This window comes from Phycodurus eques, chromosome 8 (genome assembly GCF_024500275.1).
Source record: "Phycodurus eques isolate BA_2022a chromosome 8, UOR_Pequ_1.1, whole genome shotgun sequence".
NCBI classification, from domain to species: Eukaryota; Metazoa; Chordata; class Actinopteri; order Syngnathiformes; family Syngnathidae; genus Phycodurus; species Phycodurus eques.
Window position 1 is genome coordinate 25,831,498 of NC_084532.1, and position 25,409 is coordinate 25,856,906.

Below are 25,409 nucleotides of genomic sequence, written 5' to 3' on the forward strand. Positions count from 1 at the left end.
CAACATTAGTGTTAAGGGACTGTCTCACCTTTGTTCTATGGCTTTTTACAAGTAAGTCTACTCGAATGTGAAACGAAAACAAATGACTTCGTTAAACGAATGTGTGTCCTTGGAGCTTTAGTCAAAGACAACACGAAAATGCATTTATATTCAATGATGCACAATATTTTACAGACCCTACTTAGGTTATTTGAAAATCCACAAGATTGAATACGATTAAGTAGAATTCTATCAACATGATACAGTGGAGCTGTATCTCAAATCATCTTTCCCCCTTGAAATGAATTGAAATGCCATTAATCCATTACAGCCTCCCATAAAAACAGCACAAAATGTGTAACGTTTTTTATATATATCTTTTATAATTGACTTTATAAAAACATACAGAAATTACACAATTAAATAGAATGTAAAGTGTTAAACAGTTTTTTGCTTCAATTCAATGGACGTTGTGCTCTCCTGCTGTGCACGCCTTGGCCACATGTGGGCAGTATAATACATCCATCCATCCATTTTCTGAGCCGCTTCTCCTCACTAGGGTCGCGGGCGTGCTGGAACCTATCCCAGCTAACATCGGGCAGGAGGTGGGGTACCCTGAACTGGTTGCCAGCCAATCGCAGGGCACATACAAACAAACAACCATTCACACTCATAGTCACACCTATGGGCAATTTAGAGTCTTCAATTAATGCATGTTTTTGGGGTGTGGGAGGAAACCGGAGTGCCCGGAGAAAACCCAAGCAGGCACGGGGAGAACATGCAAACACCACACTGGCGGGGCCGGGGATTGAACCCGGGTCCTCAGAACTGTGAGGCTGACGCTGAAATACATGGAGACGGTCTTAACTCAGTAAGCTGCAGTAATATTAGTCATTCTTCACAGAGGATAAAGAATAAATGCTTGAGAGTATTGCGATATTGTATGTCGACGTGTTCCTCCTTTTGTTTTCAAATATCTATGATAACATTGAGACACCAATGCTATTCGTTAACCCATCTGGCATTTCCGATTATTTGTTAGCCTTAACCACATGGACCTCAAGGCAAAGTTATGTGGTTTGGTTGAATACACAACATGTCATTCTCTTTGTTGTATGTTTAGTTTGACAGTAAACTTCAACTGTGAGTGGCAAAAAACAACCTGAAGCCTTTTTTTTTTTTTTTTTTTTTTTTTTTAAGAATTTGTCACGAATTCTATCTGCCAAACTGCTGCTTGTGAAGTGAGTTGAGTTCACTGCCACCATACAGCGGTCATATCTCAAATTTCTGCTCGTAAATCAAAGCAGAAAAGCGGCTGAACACGTTTTATGTTGAAAAAGTTGGAAGTCAGGTGACTTGTATCTCAAGGCACCACTGTATTCATTCACAGATAATTCAGGGAACATAAATAGCAATATTACATGTTCAAATTATCACTTCTACAACAATCCTAGGAAATTATAATGTTCCATCACTGGCGAGCTATTTTCAGAACAGGCCTAGAACGGGCTACTTATGCGGTCATTCTAGGCTATCTAATGACCCCGGCCGTAAAGTGTCTCAGTCTGTGTCCCTCAAGTGCCCCGCGTTGGAAGGAGACATCCACAGGGATGACGTGAGGAAGGTGTGGAAAGAATGCCATGAGTAAAGCTTCTGGTACAGAGGTAAGCCACACACAGAAAACAACAACAACAACAACAACAACAAAACAAAAAATCACAAATCAGTGGATTGCACAGGCGGAATTGCATGAAAGCGCTGGGGCCCAACTCGTCCATCAAGACTGCATCCAAGCTCATGTTTACATTCTTTTATAGGGAGGCCTCTGGAAACACCACCATATGGGGACACAGCATGTTACTACATGATAGCTTATACTGCAGTTACTGTATATTCCCCACACTATCTGCAATAGAGTGGCGCATTGATTTACAAGTTGAATTCCTTCAGTGACTACGCTCGTAACTCAGGTCACTCGTATTTTAAATCAACTTTCCTCATTGTAAAAACCTTAAATTACATTCATCTGTTGTAGCTGTCCAAAAGACCCCCCCCCCCCGACCCCACCCAAAAAATTATCAATGTTTTTGTAAAAATTGTCTTTTACTAATATTTTTTATTTTTGATAATTCATTAATTAACCAATTACTTATTGAGATGAATGATCAAAGAAATGAAAATTTTAAGGAAAAACAGCTAATCTAGTGCAACAATATATAATTCATATAATTAACATGTTATAATTCCCAGTAAATCAATTAACCAATTTTTAATGAGATAATATTAATAAGTAGAAAATGTAAAAATCTGCAGCGTGTTAAGAAAGTTATATATTATATTGATCATGAAATAATAATGTTCATTTTTAATTGTATTATTCATAATTAATTTAACTATAATTTACCAATTATTGAATGAAAGAAAACGGTGAATTTAAATATACATTATATTATATATATTTACTAATATTTTTTATTTAATTTAAAATAAATCAAGTCAGCAATTATTTAATCAGATAGATTAATGACAATAAATAAAATAAACGACACACTCTTTTTACACTAAATCAAATATTCAATAAGATTAATATGACATTTTAAGCAAAACCTCCAGAAAAACAAACAAAAGTTTTTCCATGATTAATATCATATACTGTGATGTGGTATGCTTCTGAACATGAGCTTTCCTTTCCAAAGATAGATGTTATTGTTGTTGTTGTTTTTTTTTTTTTTGGGGAGGCCTAATGCCGATTGAGGACTCAGTAATTAAAAATGGTCAGAGCACCGTGTCTTAACCATGAAATGTTTAACAACATGTGAGATGTGGTATGCTTTGGATGTGCTGCGTGCATCCATCGCGAGCAGGATCTTGACGCCGGCGAGCTTGGGCGCCCTACCTAATGCATTGAAGATGAGCTATTGTGCATGTCAAACTATTAACGAGAGCCAATGGCTAAAGATATGTGCGCCCCCTACCGGAAGTGCGTCACTAAGCGAACACACGAGCGAAACAACTTTACTTATAATTAACTATACAGTATAATATTTATCATGCTCATCTAAAAATAGATATATTTTTTCATATTTTGATTGAATATTTTGTCCAGTGAAAATAAGTAGGTGTCCACGGCGCGTGGTGGTGCGATCATAAGCTTTTCCTTTCCACAGATGTATTTAAAGTGCAGTGAATACTGCGGTCTGACCGAAACTACGTTTTTCTTTGTCTTTAGCTCTTCCCCTGTCCATGAGCAGCATGGCTGTCACGGGGGCTCTCATCTACAATGGTAAAAAAAAAAAAAAAAAAATCACATTCAAACACTACTTACTGTTACAATGTCAATGCTTACACAAACTGGTTGTATTTCCACACAGGTATTTGGAAACAGTCGAAACGGTTTGGTCCCTTTCCAAAGCTAGCAGGTGTGGAATGGGACTTCTCTTTGTTTAGATATAGCTGTTCTTTTCTTTTCAGGATATTAATCAAGACGATTTATTTTTTCAGTTGGCTATGACGCAGGGAAAGCATCTTACATCAGCAACTGCTGTCGCAAGTTCCAAAAGCTCGGCCCTGGGATCGAGCCCTCATTTGGGCCCTGGTCTGGCCCCTTTAACCACAAACGTAGAGCCTGTCAACGTGTGTGAAAAGTGTCAGAAACAAGATCAGAGAATGAGAATGATTTTAAAAAAAAAAGTGCCAGATTTGGATACAAAGAATGTCAATTTCATTCTCAAATACCTCCTGGCTCCTGACTTTTTCTCAATGTTATGTTCCATTAAAAAAAAAAAAAAAGTACATGCACTAAAGCACCTCTAGAGAGCGGTGTTGTTCTTTCACCTATAAATATCGTTATAGTTAATGCATTTGTTACATTGTAGTCCTCGTTAGTGTAATAAACAATTTTCATATTATACATTGCAATTAATGATTTTTTTTAAAAATCAGTTAATTTTATTTTGTTTACTTTACTAATTAAAATTATGTATTTTAATCTATTTAATAAATTTAGGCATAACATATGCATTGTGGGAACAGGGAAATAAAATAATTCACTAATTTAAAATATTTGAGATATTATTATATTTAATATTAATTTATATTAGGTATTTTTGTATTATATTTATTTCATCAAACTGTGGCGAACCATTACCGGTACCTCATTGATAAAATCCACTTTAGCTTGTGTGACGTAGTTTCCGCATGCATCCGTCGGGGTATCTTCCTTTTAGGGTATTTTTTGTCGTTGATTAATTATCTGTAAGCGTTCGCCCCCATACCCGCCCCTCCGGAGTGTTTCCGGTGTGCGCTGAAACTACAGCGAGCAAGTCCGTGTGAATGTCACCCTCACGATGTAGTTCAATCAACGGTTCGGTTGTGGTAGATTGACACTTAATTTTCTCCTATGGAAAACTGGACTTGATGGAGGCGTACTGTAGGAGAGCCAATCAAAAGAGAGGAAGGCGGGGCAAGTGGCCACAGGCTGTTCTGACAGAGTGACCACTTTCAACACCGAAGCAGATTGAGTAGGAAAAAAAATAAAAAAAATCACACCACTACGCAAATCCTTCCAATGGAGGAGGGCCAGAACGTTGGAGCTTGTCCGGCGAATGAAGACTGCGAGCCAGCCGCATAGCGCAACTATAACAGGGGGAGTGACATACAGAGAAAGAGAAGACAGAGAGGAGAACAAAGTTGTAAGTAACGCCGTTGTTGTGTCGTAGAATGTAGAAAAAAACCCTGGTCGCTCATATCCTGATGTGGTAGGCAACGTTGCCGCACGCTAACTTTGTCGTTTTAGGGGCTGAAACGCAGCCTTAAAGCAAACCAAACGAGGGGTTAAAAATGGCACGTAGTCCACACTAGTTCACCTTTATCAGGCTGTTAGAATTAGAGCCTTTCCTGGTGTGTTAAAAACATTAACTTCAAAGTTGGCTGTTCTGGCTAACTAGCATCTCTCTTTACATTAGCCCCCCCCCCCAATACACTAGCTAGAAAAAAAAAGCTACTGGGAGGATGTTGCTTTAAGTCGTCAAAGTGATAGCCGTTTTCAAATCCTCTTTAGATTCAGCATAGTCAAGCACACCACTAAAAACATGCAAGTTGAATATCTTTAACAAAGAAATATTAAGCCCACCATGGCATTTGTGCTTGGGGCAGGTCACTCTTGTTTTTCTTTTTTTTGTTCTTGTTTTTTGCGTGTTTTTAATTTTTTAAATTTATGAGTATTTAAAAAAATAAATAAAGATGGCGTATTGTAAGAGACTTTAAGCCACGACATGTTCAATGAGGATACTGTTGAGATGGACCTGAGGACGTTAATGTTCAGTGTCAGTTGCCATAATGAAGTATTTTTTATTTTTTTTTGCCTGGTGTGTTTTGTTTATGTCAAGTCATTTGAGCATTTATTCCATATCCTTGATATCAAGCTCAAAGTCCATGTACTGGTGGGTGCGTTGTCTTAACGAGTAAAGACAATTCTGCACACTAGTAGAACGACCGGGTGCTACTGGAATTATTATTAGTATTTTCCAGTACTAGTGGCAATTTTGGCCTACTAGTACGGCTTTAAGATGGATATCAAGCATATGGAATAAATGCTCAAAAGGCTTCGATATTAAAAAAAAAAAAAATGATAAAATTACTTTACATACCTAAACCTATTCACTGAAATGTCAGTAAAGTGTGAAAATTCATCTTAATCATATTAAACCTTGCTGTAGGTTTTAAAAGAGGATCAAATAACCTGCGTAAAATAATGTGCAATATTGAATGTTTCCATAAAGCTATTTGAATTAATACTTACACGACTTTGATATCTAGGCTATCAAATAAATGAACGTTATCGTAAGCCATTTGAGCACAATATGACATTTCTGCCCAGAAAATGTCCCATGTTTGGGATCATTTCACACTTAAAAATGAAGATAAAGTGCAATGTGACTACTACAAAGCAGACCTGGCTTACACAACTGTACATCTACTAGCCGACATGTAAACCTTAACTAATTTAATATAGTTTACCACTGCTGGTAATTAATTTTTGTAATGCCCCCACAACTGGTCAACGACAGACACAGCCGTAGGTGGGCTTTCAATTACTTTATTGAAAAAAATGGTAACAAAATCAACACGTAATAAGCACATTCGTACACAAGCTGCTACAGCCACCATTGACAGACTTGCTAACAGTTAGCAAGTTAACAGCCGCTAACCTGACTTCACAACATCCATCTCGACACACTAATTCGCTGACTCCCACGTCTCACTAGGTCAGGCCCCACCTTTTAAAGCCACACATGCTCAAAGTCACAGATACAGTGTGGAATGTGTGGATGGTGACCCCAAGTCGACAACATTGTCTGCACTTCACATTTTGTTGTTTAATAATGCAAATTGGATTACTGTATTTAATCTATAGGATAATTGGTACTATAATCGACTCTAAGCCCTACTATTCTCCTATTAGCTGAGCTTTAACACCGTTTTGTGTTACTTAGGGTGTTACATAAAGCACGAAAATACACAGAGGGACATAAATAGGTAATTTTTGTTTGTTTTCAGCGAAGAGCCAAGGATAGGTTCCCCAGAAAGAAACGTGACTAGGGGAATTTGTGATTTTAGTAATCCTCCTGTATATTGTGGGTCACGCTTAGTGGTCCCGCTAAATTGGGCAAAGACAAAAACATTTTTTATTACGCTTATTCTTTATTTTTTTATTTATTTTTATTTTTTTAATACTCTGTACAATATTTTGTGATCCATTGCTCTTGCTCTCTCTCAGTATAGGCTGTTATATGCATTTAGATGTCTGTGTTCTTTTAAAAATGTGTTTAAAGACCTTCAAAAATATTACGTGGCATAAATGCTATAAAAACATATAAAGGGTGTACTTAAAGGGGGTATTTCTATATCGCAGATTTCATTTATTTCAGCGTTGGTCTGTAACGTAACGCCAGCAATGGAGAGGGGATTACTGTATGTGCAGGTTTCACTGTATTTCAGTGGTTACCAGAGGCAAAACAGCTTTGAATTAGTGTCTTTACTTTAATCTGGTAAGACATTAATGGCATTGAAGCGCACACGGTTGAAACATTGAGTTCCGTGAAATGTCCAGGCTGTGAGAACCCAGGTCTCCTTTAAGCCAGCCCGTGTAGATTTAACAGCCAAGTCAGCATTTCAGACGGAGCGTAAAAAAATTCTTAAAATGCTCGTGTAAAATCAAAACACACGCATCTTTTTGGCCTTGCGGCCATTTTCTATGCATCGTCCAACTTTCTAATTAGCGACCTTGTGCTGACGCTTGCGTTGCACCATGGAAAGTGCGTTGACACAGGCGACTGAGCAAATATTTGGGCTGATGAAGGCCCTTTAGCACCTGCTCCGGTGGCCCGTCACCCCCATTCAGCGTACCGGTCACCTGTTTCAACAAGGACGGCAACTTTTTAGTCCCTTTTGTGTTTTTAAATGTCACTTTCCAGCAAACTACACCGCCTCCTGTTTTTGCATTGAAGATAAAGAGTGGTACCTTGACTTAGGAATTTAATTCTTTCCATTACCAAGCAAATTACTTGTATATCAAATAAATGTTCCCCATTGAAATGAATTGAAATGGCATTAATCAGTTCCGCGCCCCAGAAATCCCCCAATTTCAGTTGCGTGTTTTTATCAAAGAAAAATAGCACTATCAAAACAAAATAAAACCTATTAAAAGAGAATGTAAAGAAGCAGAAAATCGTTTCATATGGTGTAAATACGGTTCGTACTGTTGTATTAATGTATTGCTAGTTTGTCCCACCTGTAATAAATTAGTTGTTATATTACACACTATCCCACAAGATGATTTTTGTTGAAAGTTAATTTGTGTACGCATAAAACAACGCAGAGCTTTGTGAGCTCTTGACGTGTTTATTTTTTCTTTCACTCGATTGCGTGGAGCCGAGGCGTGGAGCTGGAAATAAACTATAATTGAGTCCTGCTGAGGAAGATTATCCCGAGCGTCGGGAGCAAGGCTTTGGATCATAATTGATGTTTGGGAAGGAAACCACCCTCGTCTCTTTGCCCGAGAGAAGACAGAAGAAGGCTGCAAGAGTTTGGGCCGTATTTAGTTGCATTGCTACTAAATGCCCCGTTCCCGCATTCAAATGTGAAATTGTCCGATTTGATGAAAAAGATAAGAGGAATGTCTACGGGTTAACGTCTGGTCACTTTCCTCATCCCGTCATGCTTCCGCCGAAAGACGTGCTGATTACGGCCGGGCCAAGCCTGTCATTTGCGCCGCATATGAAGAGGCCTGCAATGCATTTGTCTGACACTTTTTTTTGTGTGTGTTTGTGTAACTGTTACTGCTGCCTATATAAGGAAAAATGCCACCGCAGAAATGTGCAGTGTAACCTCAGAAGCTCCAGGTCCCGGGACACTGGTCGGTCTCGGATTTGTCTGGATTCCCCATTGAAAAGCCAATAATCTGTTCCAGCCCTCACAAAACACCATTATTTTTTGTTACGCATTTTTCTATGAAGAAACATTGTGAATGTAAAGAAATGAACTTTTTATTTTATTATTTTACTTTTTATAAAGTGGAATTACTGTATGTTCTGTATTTGTGTGTTGGCTGGGTAGTCTGCGTGTGAGCATCTGGGCGTGAGGTGTGGCGTACAGCAGCTCCTTGAGTATTTTCATTTTGCATTTGTGTGTTTGCTGCGATTGGCTGGCGACCAGTTCAGGGTGTACACCGCCTCTCGCCCGAAGATGGCTGGGATAGGCTCCAGCTCGCCCGTGACCCTTGTGAGGATAAAGCGGTACGGAAAATGGATAAATGGATTTGTGTGTTTGATAGTTTTCTCTGCATAGTAAACGGTTGAAAGTTCATGGGCAACTGTGGCTCTCCTTACCCACATGCGAGGGCATAACAGTAACTTACTGGCTCCATTTTGTTTTTGTTTACCTCAATCCACTTGGGTGGCATTTTCTGGTGAAAGGAGATAGTTTACTCATCCTTTTGCTAGGTTTATATTTTCATGGAACACAATAATGTGTGGGTCTTACATGATGTTAAATAGCTGGCTAGCATTGGCTCAAATTTACCGCTCTCAAAATAATGTGTTCCCATAGCTTCGCTAATATTGTGAACTGAGTAACTCTCATGGCAATGCATGCCGTCGGTTTCACGGTACCGCCACCGGTGCAATTGTTCTTGAGAAGACAGACAACAGTCACTTGTGCATTAATTAAACCAATTGTTGCGATTCACTATTTAAGGTACAAAACACAGTAATGCAATGTCAAATGTGAAAATTTCCATTACACTGTAAATATCTTTTGTCAAATGTAGGGAGTAGAAGTAAAAAGTCACCAGAAAACTAGATACTCAAGTAAAGTACAGTCCTCAGTCTTGCACCCAAAATAGATCTCCCGCCTCTTTTGGCGCAGCATCCCTATTGCATTGCACTTAAGCAGATTGCAGGTCATATCGGTTGAGACCGGGCTAATAATTGATCAGATGCTTTTCGTTTGACCTTTAGCCACTCTCCCTTCCTCTCGTCCCAGGAGAGCTGTAGTGGCGCCAAAACGCCATTCAAAGTCATTACTCTGGTTGAAGAGTGGAGGACTTTGTTAAATATTTTTAGCAACATAAGAGGAACGCATTGAGTGTTTAACAGGAACCTTATTTGACCGCATGTGTTTGACTCACTTTTTGTTGGTTTGAAGTCACCCGGTAGGAGCAGGAAGTCTCATTATCCGTTACTGACAGGTCTGTCGGCGTGGGAAAACAGCGCATTGTGTCTTTTTGCCGGGATACGATGCGTCACCGCGATGTGACTTCTCGGCCGCTGGTCGGTTTGTTTGGGCTTGATATCATTGCGCCGCTGACCCCGCTCTTGTTCAAAGCCGCGGTGGAGGTTCTCGCACCCGAACAACTTATTTTGCTTTCTGGCAGCTCGGTGACTGTGGCGTGGCCTTCCTTCCTTTGCAGCATGATAGTGGTTAACAGTATATGTCGTCTTCTGTTTGTCACCAGCTACCTTTATAATAACCCATTTACCTGAAGGGGACCTATCGTGGAAAATTGGCTTCAGTAGATCTTAAATGCCTATTTCCGAAAATATGTCTGCGATCTAGCCGTTCGGAACTTCTGTATCAGTGTCGCCCTTGAAAACATTTTTTTTAAATCTTGCAAAAAACCAGACAAAAATATGAAAATAAATGTGACAAAAACCAGATAAAAAATCTAATAACCGTTTTAAAAAATTACAGAAAGATAAAATACAAAATCAGACAAAAATATGAGAAAAATATGGCAGAAATTTGAAAAAAATAGAGCAAACAAACAGACAAAAATATGAAATAACTGAATAAAACAACAAATTTAAAATACCGTTTAAAAAAAGCTGATGAAACCTATAGCAAAGCTGACAAAACATTAAAAAAATCCAGGAAAGAACAAAGCTAAAAAAAAACATTACAGAAGAAGAGAAAAATCTGACAAAAAATAATAAAATGACAACAATGTACAGAAAGCTTACAAAAAATCTGCAAAAAAGTGAGACAAATATGGCAAAAGATCTGAACACATCCCAAAAAACTCAAAATGCAGCCAGAAATGTTCAATAAATTAATAAACAGGCAAAAAGCTGGCAGAAAAATGACAAAAAAAATTGAAAAAGACAAAAATATGAAACACTAACACAAATCTAACACAGCAAAAAATATGACAAAAAAATGATAAAAATAAGACCAAAACTTGAATCTGTCAAAATAACAGAGAAAACTACAAAAAATGGCAAAAACCTGATAAAAATACAGAACAAAGAGACAAAATATGATAAAACATGGGCAGACAAGAATCAGGCAACAACTGACAAAAAAAGACATTTAAAAAAAAAAATATATATATCTGAATTTAAAAAGCTGTCAAAGAAGGCAAAGACAAAAAATATGGCAAATAACTGACAAACCTGACCAAATTCAAGGCAAAAAAAAAAAAAAAAAATGACAGTATGATAAAACTTGGAAAAAAATGACAAAAAGGCAAGAAGTTCGCACTAGATTATGCGCTTTCTGATTTATGTACAAATTCGGGTTACTTCACTGCTAGAGTAATGGTAACTCCGCTGTAAAACTGAGTACCCCGTGTAGTATGACCTCAGGTGCGTTCGACCCTGGAGGTTGCTCCGTGTTTGATACTAGCACACTAAATGTAATGACTATTTTATTTATTTATTTTTTAATCAGCCTTACCGCTGCTAAAATAGGACGAAAGTCCACTTTAGGACGCCAGGGATCAGTTATGTAACGGCTTGATGTCGGAGGGTAATCTTCAGATTATTCCGCCGCTTCGGGAGGAGGATTTAATCCGGTGCAACCCCAGAGCTAAGCAGAGCACGGCAGAACCGTCCTGTTGCCAAGAGAATGGACTGGTTTCCAGTCAATCGCGGGGCACATATAGGCAAACAGATGAGGGGAGAAGAGAACCATTCAGAGAGACTGCATGCTAAATATGTTCAATGCTGAAACTAATGGGGAACTATGACAGCAACTTCAAGAGATGCCTCTGCTCTGTGGCTGCAAAATCCGTTTCTAGGTGTTAAATGTGTTGTTTCGCGGCGTGTGTTGCGGGTGAGGTTTTCTTAGCGACTGCGAGCTAAGTAGTGTGGGAACCGAGTGAACTGGGCGTATGTATTAATCCTTGTTTGTTTGGGCCGATTGTGAAAAGTGCAATGTTGGCTTTTCTTCCCTGCCCTTTGTTTTCCATCTTACCAAGCCAGTGCAACTTTTCATTGTCTGGACAAACTCTGGACGGATGAGTGATGTGTCACAGTAGGTCATGCACTTGCCGTATTTCCTCAAATAGTGGCTGTAACAGACAACATGCCTCAATTAATCACTTAACCCGTCACCAGCGCCTGTTTCCTAATAAATGACTTTACTGCGAAAATATTTCAACATTGGCCTGACACAACTACGATACATATATTGTAACATATTTTAAGTACAGTGGTACCTTGACTTAAGAGTTTAATTTGTTCTGTGACCAAGCTCATAACTCAATTTACTCATATGGCAGGTACATTTTCCCCATTTGAAATAAATTTAAACACCATTAATCCGTTCCAGCCTCCTAAAAAACCCACAAAATTTTTCATGACGCGTTTTTAAGAAAAATAGGACCGTATTGTATTAAAACATAAATCCCCAATTACAATGAAGTTGGGACGTGGTGTTAAACATAAATAAAAACAGAATACAATGATTTGCAAATCATGTTCAACCTATATTTAATTGAATACACTACAAAGACAAGATATGTAATGTTCAAACTGATAAACTTCATTGTTTTTAGCAAATAATCATTAACTTAGAATTTAATGGCTGCAACGCGTTCCAAAAAAACTGGGTCAGGTGGCAAAAAAGACTGAGAAAGTTACGAAATGCTCATCAAACACCTGTTTGCAACATCCCACAGGTGAACAGGCTAATGGGGAACAGGTTGGTGCCATGATTGGGTCTAAAAGGAGCTTCCCTGAATTGCTCAAATCATTCACAAGCAAAGATGGGGCGAGGTTGACCTCTTTGTGAACAAGTGCATGAGAAAATAGTCCAACAGTTTAAGGACCATGTTCAAAACGTTCAGAGAATCTGGAGAAATCACTTCATGTAAGTGGCAAGGCCGAAAACCAACATCTAATGCCAGTGAGCTTCGATCCCTCAGGCGGCACTGCATCAAAAACCGACATCAATGTGTAAAGCATATCATCACATGGGCTCAGGAACACTTCAGAAAACCAATGTCAGTAAATCCAGTTCGGCGCTACATCCGTAAGTGCAACTTGAAACTCTACTATGCAAAGTAGAAGCCATTTATCAACAACACCCAGAAACACCGCCGGCTTTTCTGGGTCCGAGCTCATCTAAGATGGACTGATGCAAAGTGGAAAAGGGTTCTTTGGTCCGACGAGTCCACATTTCAAATTGATTTTGGAAATTGTGGACGTCGTGTCCTCCGGGCCAAAGAGGAAAAGAACCATCCGGACTGTTATGGACGCAAAGTTCAAAAGCCAGCATCTATGATGGTATGGGGCTGTGTTAGTGCCAATGGCATGGGTAACTTACAGATCTGTGAAGGCACCATTAATGCTGAAAGCTATATACAGGTTTTGGAGAAAAATATGCTGCCATCCAACTTTTCCACCATTAAAGTGACCTAACTGTATAACCTGGACAACTTTGTTGGTAAAAAAGACATATGTTTGAGATGTTCAGTAAAAATGGACAACTGAAATTATGTGGTTGCACAAGTGTGCGCAGATACTTTTATGGGGATGTAGCTGTGTTTAGAATTCAAACTCAAGTAAAGTGGAAGTCGGATCTGATTATTCCCACATAAAGTTCAGATGTTTTAGTAGGCTTTTCCTGATTTTATTTATTTATTTAATTTTTTTTTTTTTTTTTTGCTTTTTACTAGAAACCTGAAGATTTTGTGCTAATACTGACTAGTATTTGGAAAAGTTCATAATTCCCTCCACCTTGACTAAGGCCCAGTTCTAATTTAAGAAATGTTTTTTTTTAACTTTTAAAACCTGTCAGTTTGAACTTCACTATAAAATTTGGCAGCTTATAGCTTTATCATTTTCTGTTGTGGAGCTTTATGGGTCTACATTTTGCAGAAATAATGACGTTATTAAAGTGTTCATGATGTTAAAAGTGTCAAGTGTTTCCAAATAATACTACTCAAGGGAGGCAGCAAACATTTTGATGAAGGGTCCCATCCAGTCAGGTCACATTCTTCAGCCAAGTGAATTAGTGCCCGAACCCCGCCGGCCCCATTGGTCGTCTCACGACTGTCATTCTGGCTTGTGACCAAACCAGCCGGACTTCTTTGTCTGCGCGTCTAGAACTTGAACATAGCCTTGGTTGTTCTCGCTCACTAGGGAAAAGATGGTGAGTCCCTCCCTTATAAGGCTGCCACACATCTCTGAAAAGTCCAAAGAGACAACACAAAGTGGCAAAGAGCATTTTTGTGACCGCGAGAACAAAGACTGGCTTCCTCATGCGGTGAAGGTCCGAGGGGCCGACTGGCTTCCTCATGCGGTGAAGGTCCGAGGGGCCGACTGGCTTCCTCATGCGGTGAATGTCCGAGGGGCCGACTGCTGGACGCAACTGCGGCCCTTAGAAAGTGAAGAAAGTGAGAGTGCCCCCGCCCCTCAATGCCCTTTTGAATATTCAGTGTTTAATGCATTTAGACCACCTCCTCATGTATGAAGGACTCTTTCTATTTCAGTGAGCTCTCCATATTCTTATGATTTTGAACAGGAATGAGGAAGTTCAAAGTGATCATTTAACCACTTAACAGAGATTTTTACTGTTCAGGAATGCAAGTAAATAACTATAATTTGACTTGACAGGGTTTTTCCTTTTTTTTGGTTTCCTTTTTTTAATTGTAGTGCAGGGAACCTCGGTTCACAATGGAGTTCTGTTCCTACGGTGGCAAAGTAACAGATTTGTGTGTTAATTGGAATGTGCCTTAGTCTCTCACTAACCTATTGCCCAGTTTTCCCCATTTTAGTCCTGATTTTTGTTAGGTGTTGCATTTTTGTCTTTTTTTTTTTTTTTTTGACAGAGTTTTCTCACTTGTTTTGTTTTATTTTTTGAAATTATTTATCTCGGTCTCATTTTGTTAATATCACAAAAACCCGGCATGTGAACGGGAGTGTGTAAACTTATTTCCACTTTATATAGATGTTGATAGACGTATAGACTATAAATAGTTTACGGTCTATTGGAGGGAGGCATTTTTGGAATTACTTTTTTATTACTGTGACTGAGTTGAGCAATTTGACTTGTGTGGTGGGTGGCACAGGTGGATGGACCTGATTTTAAAAATCAATCTTCTTTCACACTCTGAGTAAAATGTTAATGGTTTAGGCTCTCAGTGTGGACTGATACCAAATTATCCCTAGACTGGTACTGGTATGTGGTCTGGTGGTTGCGGACCGCTGCTTAAAGTGCAAGAGAAATTTCTTTTACCATTAGGGGGCAGTGGAAGTTTGTTTTAAAGCCCAGTTGTGGCTGCGAGGAAGGTCAAATCAGTGCACTATTCTAGTGATCGTAATGACTGTACAGTATCGCGCCCCCCCCCCCCCACACACACACACTGACAGAACAGACTTCGGTCCCTGGGTCCCAGCCTATGAGTTTTCCTGTTTTCTCCTGCATTTGAAAGCAGAACAAGGCAGGAGGGCCGACGGGCGGGGGACGCAGACCGGCACGGGGAGCGCTGCACATTGTTCCTGAAGCTTCCTCTTTCACATTCCTGGGCTGATTGGGATCTTGGCCTCCTGTGCGACTCCAATTGTTCTCGCTGTCCAGCAGACACAAGACCAGACTCCAGTACAGCTGCCATCATTGCACCCGGTGACGGCTATCTGCTTGTCCCTAGGGGTGCAAAAATTCAAGTATTTTCAAAGTTGGAAATTTTCCAAGGGAGTTAATGAGAATAAACAGGAATGAACCAGGAATTTACAGAATTGAAGGCTGTCTCTCAATAGGGAACTTAAATGTATTCAGCAAAATCCTGATTAAAACAACTGCATTTCATGCATCTACAGTGGTACCTTGACTTAGGAGTAACCCAGTGTACGAGGGTTTGTAGTTAGGAGCCTTCTCTGATTCTCCTTCTCTCGATTTATTAATTTGGGGGTGGGGGGTTTTCTGTTGCAAGGTAGAATTTGAGTTATGAGCAAGGTTCGGATACCCCACCACTTCAGTGAAGTAAATAAAAATGGAGCAATTAAGGTACTGTAATGCCCTTACATGTGGGCATATTTTGCCTGGAGGTCTGTTTATGATAAAACAAAATATTTATATACAGATATGACTTGACATGCAAGTGGCCCGACTTCAAAGTTCTTCAGGATACAAGCTGTTGTTTGGATGATTTTTTAAATTTTATTTCCCCCCCCCCCCCCCCCACTTGGAAAATTTCAAATCCGAGCGCTGTATGGTGGCATTGAGCTCAACTCACTTCACAAAGAGCAGCAGTTTGGCACATAGTGAGCAAGTTTCCAAAAAAGAGCATTCAAGTTGTTTATTGCCACTTCCAGTTGAACTAAAAATAAAACAATGAGAATTATACCCTTTGTATTTAAAACAACCACATAACTGTGCTTTAGATAGGTCCGTTTAGCTTAATGCTGATGAACAATGCTAAATGCCATAGACAGATTAACGAAGAGCATGAGAGGTCTCACTGTGTTATAACCCTATAAGCAATGAATATTTGAATACAAACAGTGCAGCAACACATAGACTAACAATACTCACAGGCATATATTGTTTATCCTCTGCAAAAAAGACTAATATTACCACAGCTTACTGAGGACCATTTCCAAAGATATTGTTTTTGTTTTATACTGCCCCTAGGTGGTCAAGGCACACACACCTGAAGGAGCATAATGTCCATTGAATTGAAACAAAAAATTTGTCAAAAACTGTTTAATTCTTTACATTCTTTTTAATAAGTCATTAGTGTATGTTTTTATAAAGTAAAAGATAATATTGTGCTATTTTTCTTATAATTTTTTTTTCTTTTTTTTTCGGGAAGCTGAAATGGATAAATAGTAATTCCATTCCTTTCAATGGGGAAAGATGATTTTAAATATGAGAGGTTTCAGTTAGAAGCGTGGTAACAGAACAAATTAAGTTGTATCTGAAGGCACCACAGTACATTGCTGTGAAAAAACGATTGGCCCCTCTCAAATTATTTTATTTTTGTATAATTTACCCTCTTTGTTTAAGATAATCAAACAAATGTAAATATCAGAAAAATACAGCCCAAGTGAACTTAAAATCTTGTTTTTGAATGATTTCATTCATTAAGGAAAAAAAAAAACTATTCAGTTACCTAGCCCGGTGTGAAAAATGAATGGCCCCCTAAACCTAATAAATGGCTGGCCCATCCTCAACAGCAACAACCGAAACGAAGCATTTTCTCTAACTGGCAATGAGTCTTTCAAATCTCTCTGGAGATATTTTGGCCCACTCTTCCTTGCAGAGTTGTTTGAATTCAGCAAAAATGTAGGGTTTTCGAGCATAAATGTCCTTTTTAAGGTCATGCCACGGTATTTCTATCAGATTCTACTCTGGGCTTTGACTAGGCCACCCCAAAACCTTCGTTTTATTTTTTTAAGCCATTCAGAAATGGACTTGCTGGTGTGTTTTGGATTATTATTCTGCTGCAGAACCCTAGTGTACCTCAGCTTGAGGTCACAAACTGATGGCTGAACATTCTCCTTCAGGATATTCTGTAAAAGAGCAGAATTCATGGTTTCATCAATCACAGCAAGTTGTCCAGGTCCTGAAGGAGCAAGCAGCCCAAGACCATCACACAACCACAACCATGTTTGACTGTTGGTATGATGTTCTTTTTCTGAAATGCTGTGCTACATTTACGCCAGATATGACGAGACACACACTTCCAAAAAGCTAAACTTTCATCTTGTCAGTCCATATAAGTTATGTTTTTTTGCAAAAATAAGATGAGCCTTTGTTACTTTTTTGGTCAGCAGTGGTTTTCGCCTTGGAACTCTGCCATGGATGCCATTTTTGGCCAGTCTCTTCCTTATTGTTGTGTCATGAACACTGACCTTAACTGAAGCAAAGGAGGCCTGTAGTTCTTTATAAGTTGTCCTGAGTTCCGTTGTGGCCTCCTGGATGAGTCGTTGCTGTTCTATTAGGGTAATCTTTGAAGGCCTTTGTGGACTGATGCAAAGTGGAAAAGTGTTCTGTGGTCCAATGAGTCCACATTTCAAATTGTTTTTAGAAATTGTGGACGTCGTGTGCCAAAGGAAAAGAACCATCCGGACTGTTATGGACGCAAAGTTCAAAAGCCAGCATCTGTGATGGTATGGGGCTGTGTTAGTGCCAATGGCATGGGTAACTACCACATCTGTGAAGGCACCATTAATGCTGAAAGGTACATACAGGTTTTGGAGAAACATATGCTGCCATCCAAGCAACGTCTTTTTCACAGACGCCCCTGCTTATTTCAGCAAGACAATGCCAAACCACATTCTGCACGTGTTACAACAGCGTGGCTTCGTAGTAAAAGAGTGCGGGTACTAGACCATCCTGCCTGCATTCCGGACCTGTCTCCCATTGAAAATATGTGGCGCATTATGAAGCGTAAAATACGACAACGGAGACTCCGGACTGAACAGCTGAAGCTGTATATCAAGCAAGAATGGGAAAGAATTCCTCCTACAAAGCTTCAACAATTAGTGTCCTCAGTTCCCCAAACGTTTATTGAATGTTGGTAAAATAAAAAATAAAAAAATAAACACCACACCTCAAATAGACGCTGGTGGGATTTTAAGAGTGAGTGCTTCTGTTTGCAGTGGGAAACATTCCCAAAAACATTTCAGCATTGGCAAACAGATTACATCATTATTAACAAATTAAGTGATTAATGAATGCCAAGCCCCCAATAAATGCCCTTGGTCGCTAAATATGAGGAATTACGGCAATTCTACTGCCTTGTTTTTTTGTGGTGCACTTATAATGTGGCCTCTAGAGGGCAGAGTTCTGCATTTATTTGCACAAACGATGCAGTTTTGTTCAGGTTTAACAGTCATCATGGTGGTCATTTTTTTTGTTTTTGTTTTTTTTTGTTCAGTAATATTTTCAGATGACAGACTAAGAAGTCCTGTCGGAACAGTCCCTGTTCTTTTGTTTCACCTTTTAATCCCCTTGACATGTATAGTGAAGCGGTTACATCACCTCACGTATATGCTGCATTAGAGCATTAATGCACAAGGAAGGGGAGGGTAATGGCTGTCTTAGATTATGTGTGTACTGTTTATCATCAAAACAAGGTTCCCATTGCGTTTGTCTCGTGTATTATAGCCATGTAAAAAAAAAATCTTAATATAGTTGAATGCGGTAGAAATTAATGTTGATGTATTGCTTTGCCCAATTCCTTCATCCATCCATTTTCGATAGTGCTTACTTATCCTAATCATTAGAGTTAGAGGCAATATTGTAGAAAAGTTGATTTCAGTTAAATTTAAAAAGGGCAAAGTTTTACTAAACAGGAAAATAATTTCAGAAGGCTGAATAATCATTTGTATATTAAAAATCATAAGTGGTATAGAAAATGGATGCATTTTGATGATCTATTATTCCTGTTCCCTGAAATGTTGGCAATAAATTAAAAAGTTGCCTATTTTGGGGGAAAAAAGTTTAAATGTTTGAATAACAACCTTTGTTTTATTCTTTCTTTTTAAAGAGGAAAAAAAGTTGTTGAACATGGACTCACTGTACAAGCTTTGTTTTCTGTGGTGAGTGTTTACATGGAAGCGGACGAGCATTTGAGTGCAGTGATAAGGGGCTATCGGTTCGCGCAGGCGGATGAGTTTAGCTCGCTTTATGATGCCTTCCTACTTCTCACGGCGCATGTCAATCTCCCACTTTGCCTCTGTATCTTTTTGACTGGGCGAGCAAATGCGGGCCGGCCGGGGCGTGGCCTGCCTCGTTCTCCTGCGTTATCTCCCGTGGAACACGTCCGAGTCCCACCCTAGATAATGCCCACTCGCCGTGACATCTCCTGGCACACGACCAGCGCCGTGACTGTTTGCCTTCCGACAGGTAGCGTCGCAGCGCAGGGAGTTGCTCTGCGCACTTAAAGTATGTCAGCGACTAGTTAGTCCAGATAGACAACTTTTAAGGGAGTGCGGCATTTAGCCTGACTTCTTAACTCGCGTGGTAGCTTGGTGAGCGTGGACGCTCCCGGTGGTGCTCCCGTCTTAGGATGGAGTGACAATGGCGTGGCACAATCTGCTGGACGGTACACCTGAGCGAATGAGTGCCAAGTTGAACATGGAGTTTCTGAAGAGCATGATACCGGGAGGCGCCCAGGTGCCCAATGCTCAAGGACCTCCCCTCGTGCACGCGGCTGCCTCTCCGCAGGAAGCCGGCCCGCAGCTCATCCGCATGAGGAGGATGGGCCTGCTTCTCATGGGTGATACTATTGTTGAAGAAGACGCCGCGGTCGAGGGCGACCCGGTCGTCGTCTCCGCCGGGCCGGTCCGCAGTAGAAAAAATCACTTCAAAGGTATGACTGACTCCATTAGATGCTGTACTTTGTACTGATGTCGTCTTTGGAAAGTAACTAGACCGCTTCCTTTTCCTTTTTCTCACCTTTCCTGCTTGGGCTGCTTAGTCAGGCATCTCTAAATTCGGACTTGCCTGTAAAACTGGGTCCGAAACACATACAGTATCAACAAACAACCATTCACACTCACATTCACACCTGCGGGCAATTTAGAGTCTTCAATTAACCTACCCTGCATGTTATTGGGACGTGGGAGGAAACCGGAGTGCCCGGAGAAAACCCACGCAGGCACTGGGAGAACATTCAAACTCCACACAGACGGGGCTGGGATTTGAACCCCGGTCCTCTGAACTGTGAGGCAGATGTGCTAACTAGTCGCCCATCGTGCCGCCTGAACAATAACATGTTAAAACAATATATAACAGTTATTTTACGTACTGCAGGAGTTGGATTTTATCTATATTGTTGATGAGGAAGGCAGTGATTTACAAGGTGAGGGAGGGATGCATCATGTAGCAGATAGGATGGGACAGGACAGGTGCAGCATGGTGATTTGGCGGTTAGCCTGTCTGCCTCACAGCTCTGAAGTTTCATGGCTGCAACCTCAGCTCCAGCCTTCCCTGTGTAGAGTTTTTAGTGCTAGAGGTTCTCCCTTTGCTTGGGAACACACGTATTGACAATCGGGACAAATTTCAGCATTTTTCAAGTCAGCAAAGACCTGGTTCTCAGACGTCTGTGAAAGATTATTTTTAAGCGATTGTCCTTTCATGTGGGATTTTGTTAAGAGTGATTGATTAAAACGAAGTAATAATTTCAGAGGTGGGAAAAGTACTCACACTCTTCTTAAGTAGAAGTACAGATACCTGTGTAAAAATAAAGACTGATAAAAGTTCAACTACAGGTTCTACTCCTTTACTTAAGTAAAAGTAAAAGTAAAAAAAAAAGTACACGGTTTAAAATTTACACCTGTCCAAGACTTTAAAAAAAAAAAAAAAAGTAATGATCCTGTTTTGACAAAGTAAGGAGGAGAAGTACAAATATTTTTTTTTCCAAATGTAGGAAGCAAAAAGTAAAATAAATGCTCAAGTACAGATAACTGACAAACCTAAGTACATTAATGAAGTACAGTGGAACCTCGGTTTACGAACTTAATTTGTTCCGTGAACCCGTTTGTAACCTGAAACGTCCGTAAACCCAGGTAATGTTTCCCATTGAAATGAATGGAAATGCAGTTGATCCATTCCAGACCCAAAATTATGTTATACTTACCTTTCTTATCAGTGTTGTTATAAATATAGTGCAATATACAGAAGAAATAAGTGAAGTAAAACACTAAATAAAGATAACTGTTTATGGCTTTTTAACTGGAGGGGAAAGAGGAGAAGGACTACAAATGTTTCATTCAAGAAGTCTTCTTCCACACAGGGAATTTCTGATTCAGGTGTTTTTTCATTTGTCTGTTTCTTTTCTAATTCATTGGTTCATTTTGGCGAAACAACCCGATACAGGGAAACTTGTTTTTTTTTTGTTCAGGAAACAATTCAGAAAGTGGGGTGAACACATTTTATTTTAAAAGATTAATTGCTCTGTTTGCCAATTTGCCACACATTTCTTTTGATCATCCATCCATCCATTTTCTGAGCCACTTAACCTCACAAGGGTCGTGGGAGTGCTGGAGCCTATCCCAGCTATCATCACTCACATTCACACCTAAGGGCAATTTAGAGACTTCAATTAACTTACCATGCATGTTTTTGGGATGTGCGAGGAAACCGGAGTGCCCGGAGAAAACCCACGCGAGCACGTGGAGAACATGCAAACTCCACACAGGCGGGGCCGGGGAATGAACCCCGGTCTTCAGAACTGTGAGGCAGACGCTCTAATCAGTAGTCCACCGTGCCTCTCTTGATCATTTTTAGTTTACCTCGCTCATACCTTTACCAGAGAGCCCTTTCTCATTTTTTGTCAGTCTAATAAAGAGCAAAAAAGAACAACAACAAAGCTACAGTATCTACTTTTTTTGATCATCCTCGACCTCCATTGCAGTGGTGCCCATTGATGCACAGTCAATGAAGATTACACAATGTGAAAAGCGCAGCACTGATGTTTCCGCTCATCTATGACAAGTGCTTCCAAACATTTATCATTTGCAATGTCCCTTTTCTTAGGAACCATTCTGACTATTTAGCCCTTTGTTTACTTGTTTAGCAAAAGTTCAGTGCGGCAAGATAGTACCTACTTCCGTGTTCATTCATAAACAACGCAGCTGCTGATCACATCTGTGATTGGGTGAATGTGTGTAGGCGGAATTTCTGCCTTGCGAATACATACATGGACAGCTATTTGGATGTGATTACGCCGGCATTAACCATTAGTTGTCTTAATTAAAGAGACGCTACAATTCAATAAATAACATGCATACCAGAGATGGTATAAAATAAAATGATTTTTGGACTTCTTTTACCGCGTCAATCACAAATGCGTCCGTCCGCCTACAAGCGGAACAGCTTTCCGCCTTATGGCGCGGACCAGACAAACTAGTTTTCATCTGAAAGCAATGTGTTATGCATGGAATCAATAATTGTTACGCAGCATGACAAGAAGCACAACATAGATCGTTGAGCGTTTGCAAACCAAAAACAATACATAAATAGAAGTAATTTTTCTACAAAAACTTTGGACGTAATCCAAATTGTTTGAAACGTATGGTTCCACTGTATTTGTACTTCATTACTTTCCACCACTCACAGCGAGATAATCATACAATATTTTGTCCCACCCTTATTTTTAAGTCGGAATATGAACACAGTTGGGACTCTTTGGAGGATAGGAGATTTGGCGATCTCAGTTTTTGACCTCCATTCATAATGCTTCAAACAGACCCTGCATCTGTTGCTATAAATCGGCTAAAAAGGTCAAAAGAGAGACTGTTTATATTGCATCTTCATTTGCTGATAAGGGGGACACGCGGAAGAGGGAGTGGTGGCCCAAATATCCGCCACTTGCTCAGCCTTGTGATGACATACATGACTCAGTTATGTCTGAAAGAATTGTTTCTGTTGACTTCAGTTAGAAAAGCATGCTTTGTGTTCAACCTCTGCAAATTACTACCTGCTATTTTCCCAATGATGAAAGGGAAGCGCTACAGTATCTATTTAAGGGAGGCGTTTATTCATTTCAAGCGTGTAAGGGTCAAGAAGGATTGCCGTAGGTCCGAAAACGATTCATCTAATAATTTAAATAATTTGATTCCAAACATTTTTCGATCAGCCTATTGAACAAGTGTCAACAAAATGCTATATTTCACCAATTCAGTACTAAATTCTCAGTCTTTGCACGTTTTCAGCACTTACCTTCAAAGATATTTAATGTATTTAAAAGGAAAAACTGTGACCTCTATGAGTCTCAAAGCAGTAATATTTTTTTAAAATATTTTTTTTATTATTTGTTAAAATAGAACATGAAAGTATGACAAAGGCCTTTCTTCTGGATTGGTCACCCCAGTTATCTATAGACACTATATATGCACATGACTTACCATTGATCATTTTCTACTCACGTCTGGAGTTGATGCTTTAATTCTGGTTTACCTACCACAGCTATAAGCGTAGGGAAGCTAAACCTATGCTAATATTCAAATATTTTGTAAAGATTATATTAGTGTTTGCACTAATCCAAAAGCCTGGCATGAAATTATTTTAGATGGTTTTGTTTATAGCCTCTGTTAATGCTAATATCACACATGTTCAGACAGCCCTCATTAATTTTTTAGTTGGTTTTAAATCTTTTTTTTTTTTGTTTGTTTTTTATTTTTTTCTTCTTTCCGACCAGGAAACATCCACCGATTTCGGAAAGCCTCCTTTTTACAGCATGCTCGTCGTGGCCAGGACTTCAAGGGTGAGTGTATTTTCAGTTTGTTAAATAAAAGTGATGTTTTGATAAATTGAAGACATACTCTTGGTAGCGTGTTGCGTTCATACCAAAGGATCATTTGCCCTGTTGTGATCTGAGCACCACTCCCTTCTGCATAACTGGCTTAGCCTGAGTTGGCTTTTTAGGCGGTGCTACTTTCCTGCTGTCATTAGTCGTACTCTCTGCTCACATCACACTGTCACGAGATGTACAAGTCCAGTTTATTTTTTTAATTATTTTTTTAAAGAGGAGCCACGGCTTGATTAGAGCATTTAAATAACAGGGACAGCACCAGGCTTTGTGTTTTTGATGTGAGATTTGTTTGTGTTTCTTGTAGGCGATTCCACTGCGAACAGTGCCTGCATTGTTGTCGCACAGCCTTGATGTTAAATGACGAATAGCTAAAGAATCCCCACGATGGCGCATTGACGTGCAGTGTGAGAATTTAGTGGCAGACTGGCGACCAAGTGTCATGAGTAGGCTTATGCGGCATTGGGGAAAAAGAAACCAAGCTGTTGCGGTAACTTGGAGGGAGATATTAAAAAAAAAGTGACTTTTTTTTTTTTTTTTTAATTGCTCGTACAGGGACCATGTCGGAAAATGCAGTTACAAAACACAACTTTATCTAATGTATTGTCCTTCCTTGTTGTTCTTTTGTGGGGTTTATTTGCACTGGTATCTCAAGACATCACTGTACTTCCTTGACCCCAATTACTATACCACTTTCCAATTTAGACAGAGCTTTGTGTGAAAATCCAGTATATGCGCATCCTACTTCCGCATTCGGTAAAATAGGTCCAAGCGCTTCCTCCTGGTTCGGTTGAATGGTGAAGGGGGCCATGACAAAGTAACAGTAGGGGTTTTAAATGTCTATGTAACAGTAGGGGGTTTTAAATGTTTTTTTTTTTGTCACCAAAGATTTCAATATTTGATGTTTAGGCATTGTTCATGTTTACAGATAGCATATCATATATATTTGTATAAATAATTAATATTAGTGTATTTAACTTTTGTCTGAAGACACCAGCCTTAAAGAAAACAATTTTAGCAAGTTCGTCTTCAATCATGTAATCAAACCGTAGTCATCCTTGTTTGTTTTTCATGAATTCACGTTTTGTTCCCACTAAGCTTTTCATGGAAAAATTCACCAATTTGGTATGTCTGTGTTTTTGCGCCCTTTCTATAATTCCCTAAGATACCACAAGAAACCCTGGCTAATAGAATAGTAGCAATTGGTGTCAGGGAAGGATGTTGACATTGCTATATCTCAACTGTTCTAAGATCTTCGTGTGAGGGAGGAGCTACGTTTAGCCTGAGTTGTTACCAGAAGTTATGGAGAGTCTTCGCTGCATATGCATGTTTGTGCTCTGCATTTATTTGAAACAAAAATTTTTTTGTTACGAGATAATATTCA

The 25,409-nt window shown here is 39.5% G+C and overlaps 2 protein-coding genes across 7 annotated transcripts in view; both read left to right on the forward strand.

Moving 5' to 3' along the window:
• The first annotated feature begins 1,031 nt into the window (after positions 1-1,031).
• On the forward strand, positions 1,032-3,620 carry ociad2 (OCIA domain containing 2). The gene is given in 5 exon segments (XM_061684209.1): positions 1,032-1,043; positions 1,559-1,643; positions 3,209-3,262; positions 3,351-3,398; positions 3,481-3,620. Coding segments are annotated over 5 exon segments (339 nt in total).
• An 855-nt stretch (positions 3,621-4,475) lies between these two features.
• The window catches only part of fryl (furry homolog, like), a 110,817-nt gene continuing 89,883 nt past the window's right edge, over positions 4,476-25,409 (forward strand). For 2 of the 6 annotated variants that reach the window (XM_061682812.1, XM_061682815.1), the window contains exons 1-2: positions 18,626-20,083; positions 23,915-23,980. In XM_061682812.1, the coding sequence (XP_061538796.1) occupies positions 19,792-20,083; positions 23,915-23,980 (358 nt within the window). In that variant the 5' untranslated portion in view covers positions 18,626-19,791. Of the gene's footprint in view, positions 4,671-18,623; positions 20,084-23,914; positions 23,981-25,409 lie in introns of those variants that run through there. The other 4 variants (XM_061682818.1, XM_061682813.1, XM_061682811.1 and 1 more) reach the window with 4 other exon arrangements.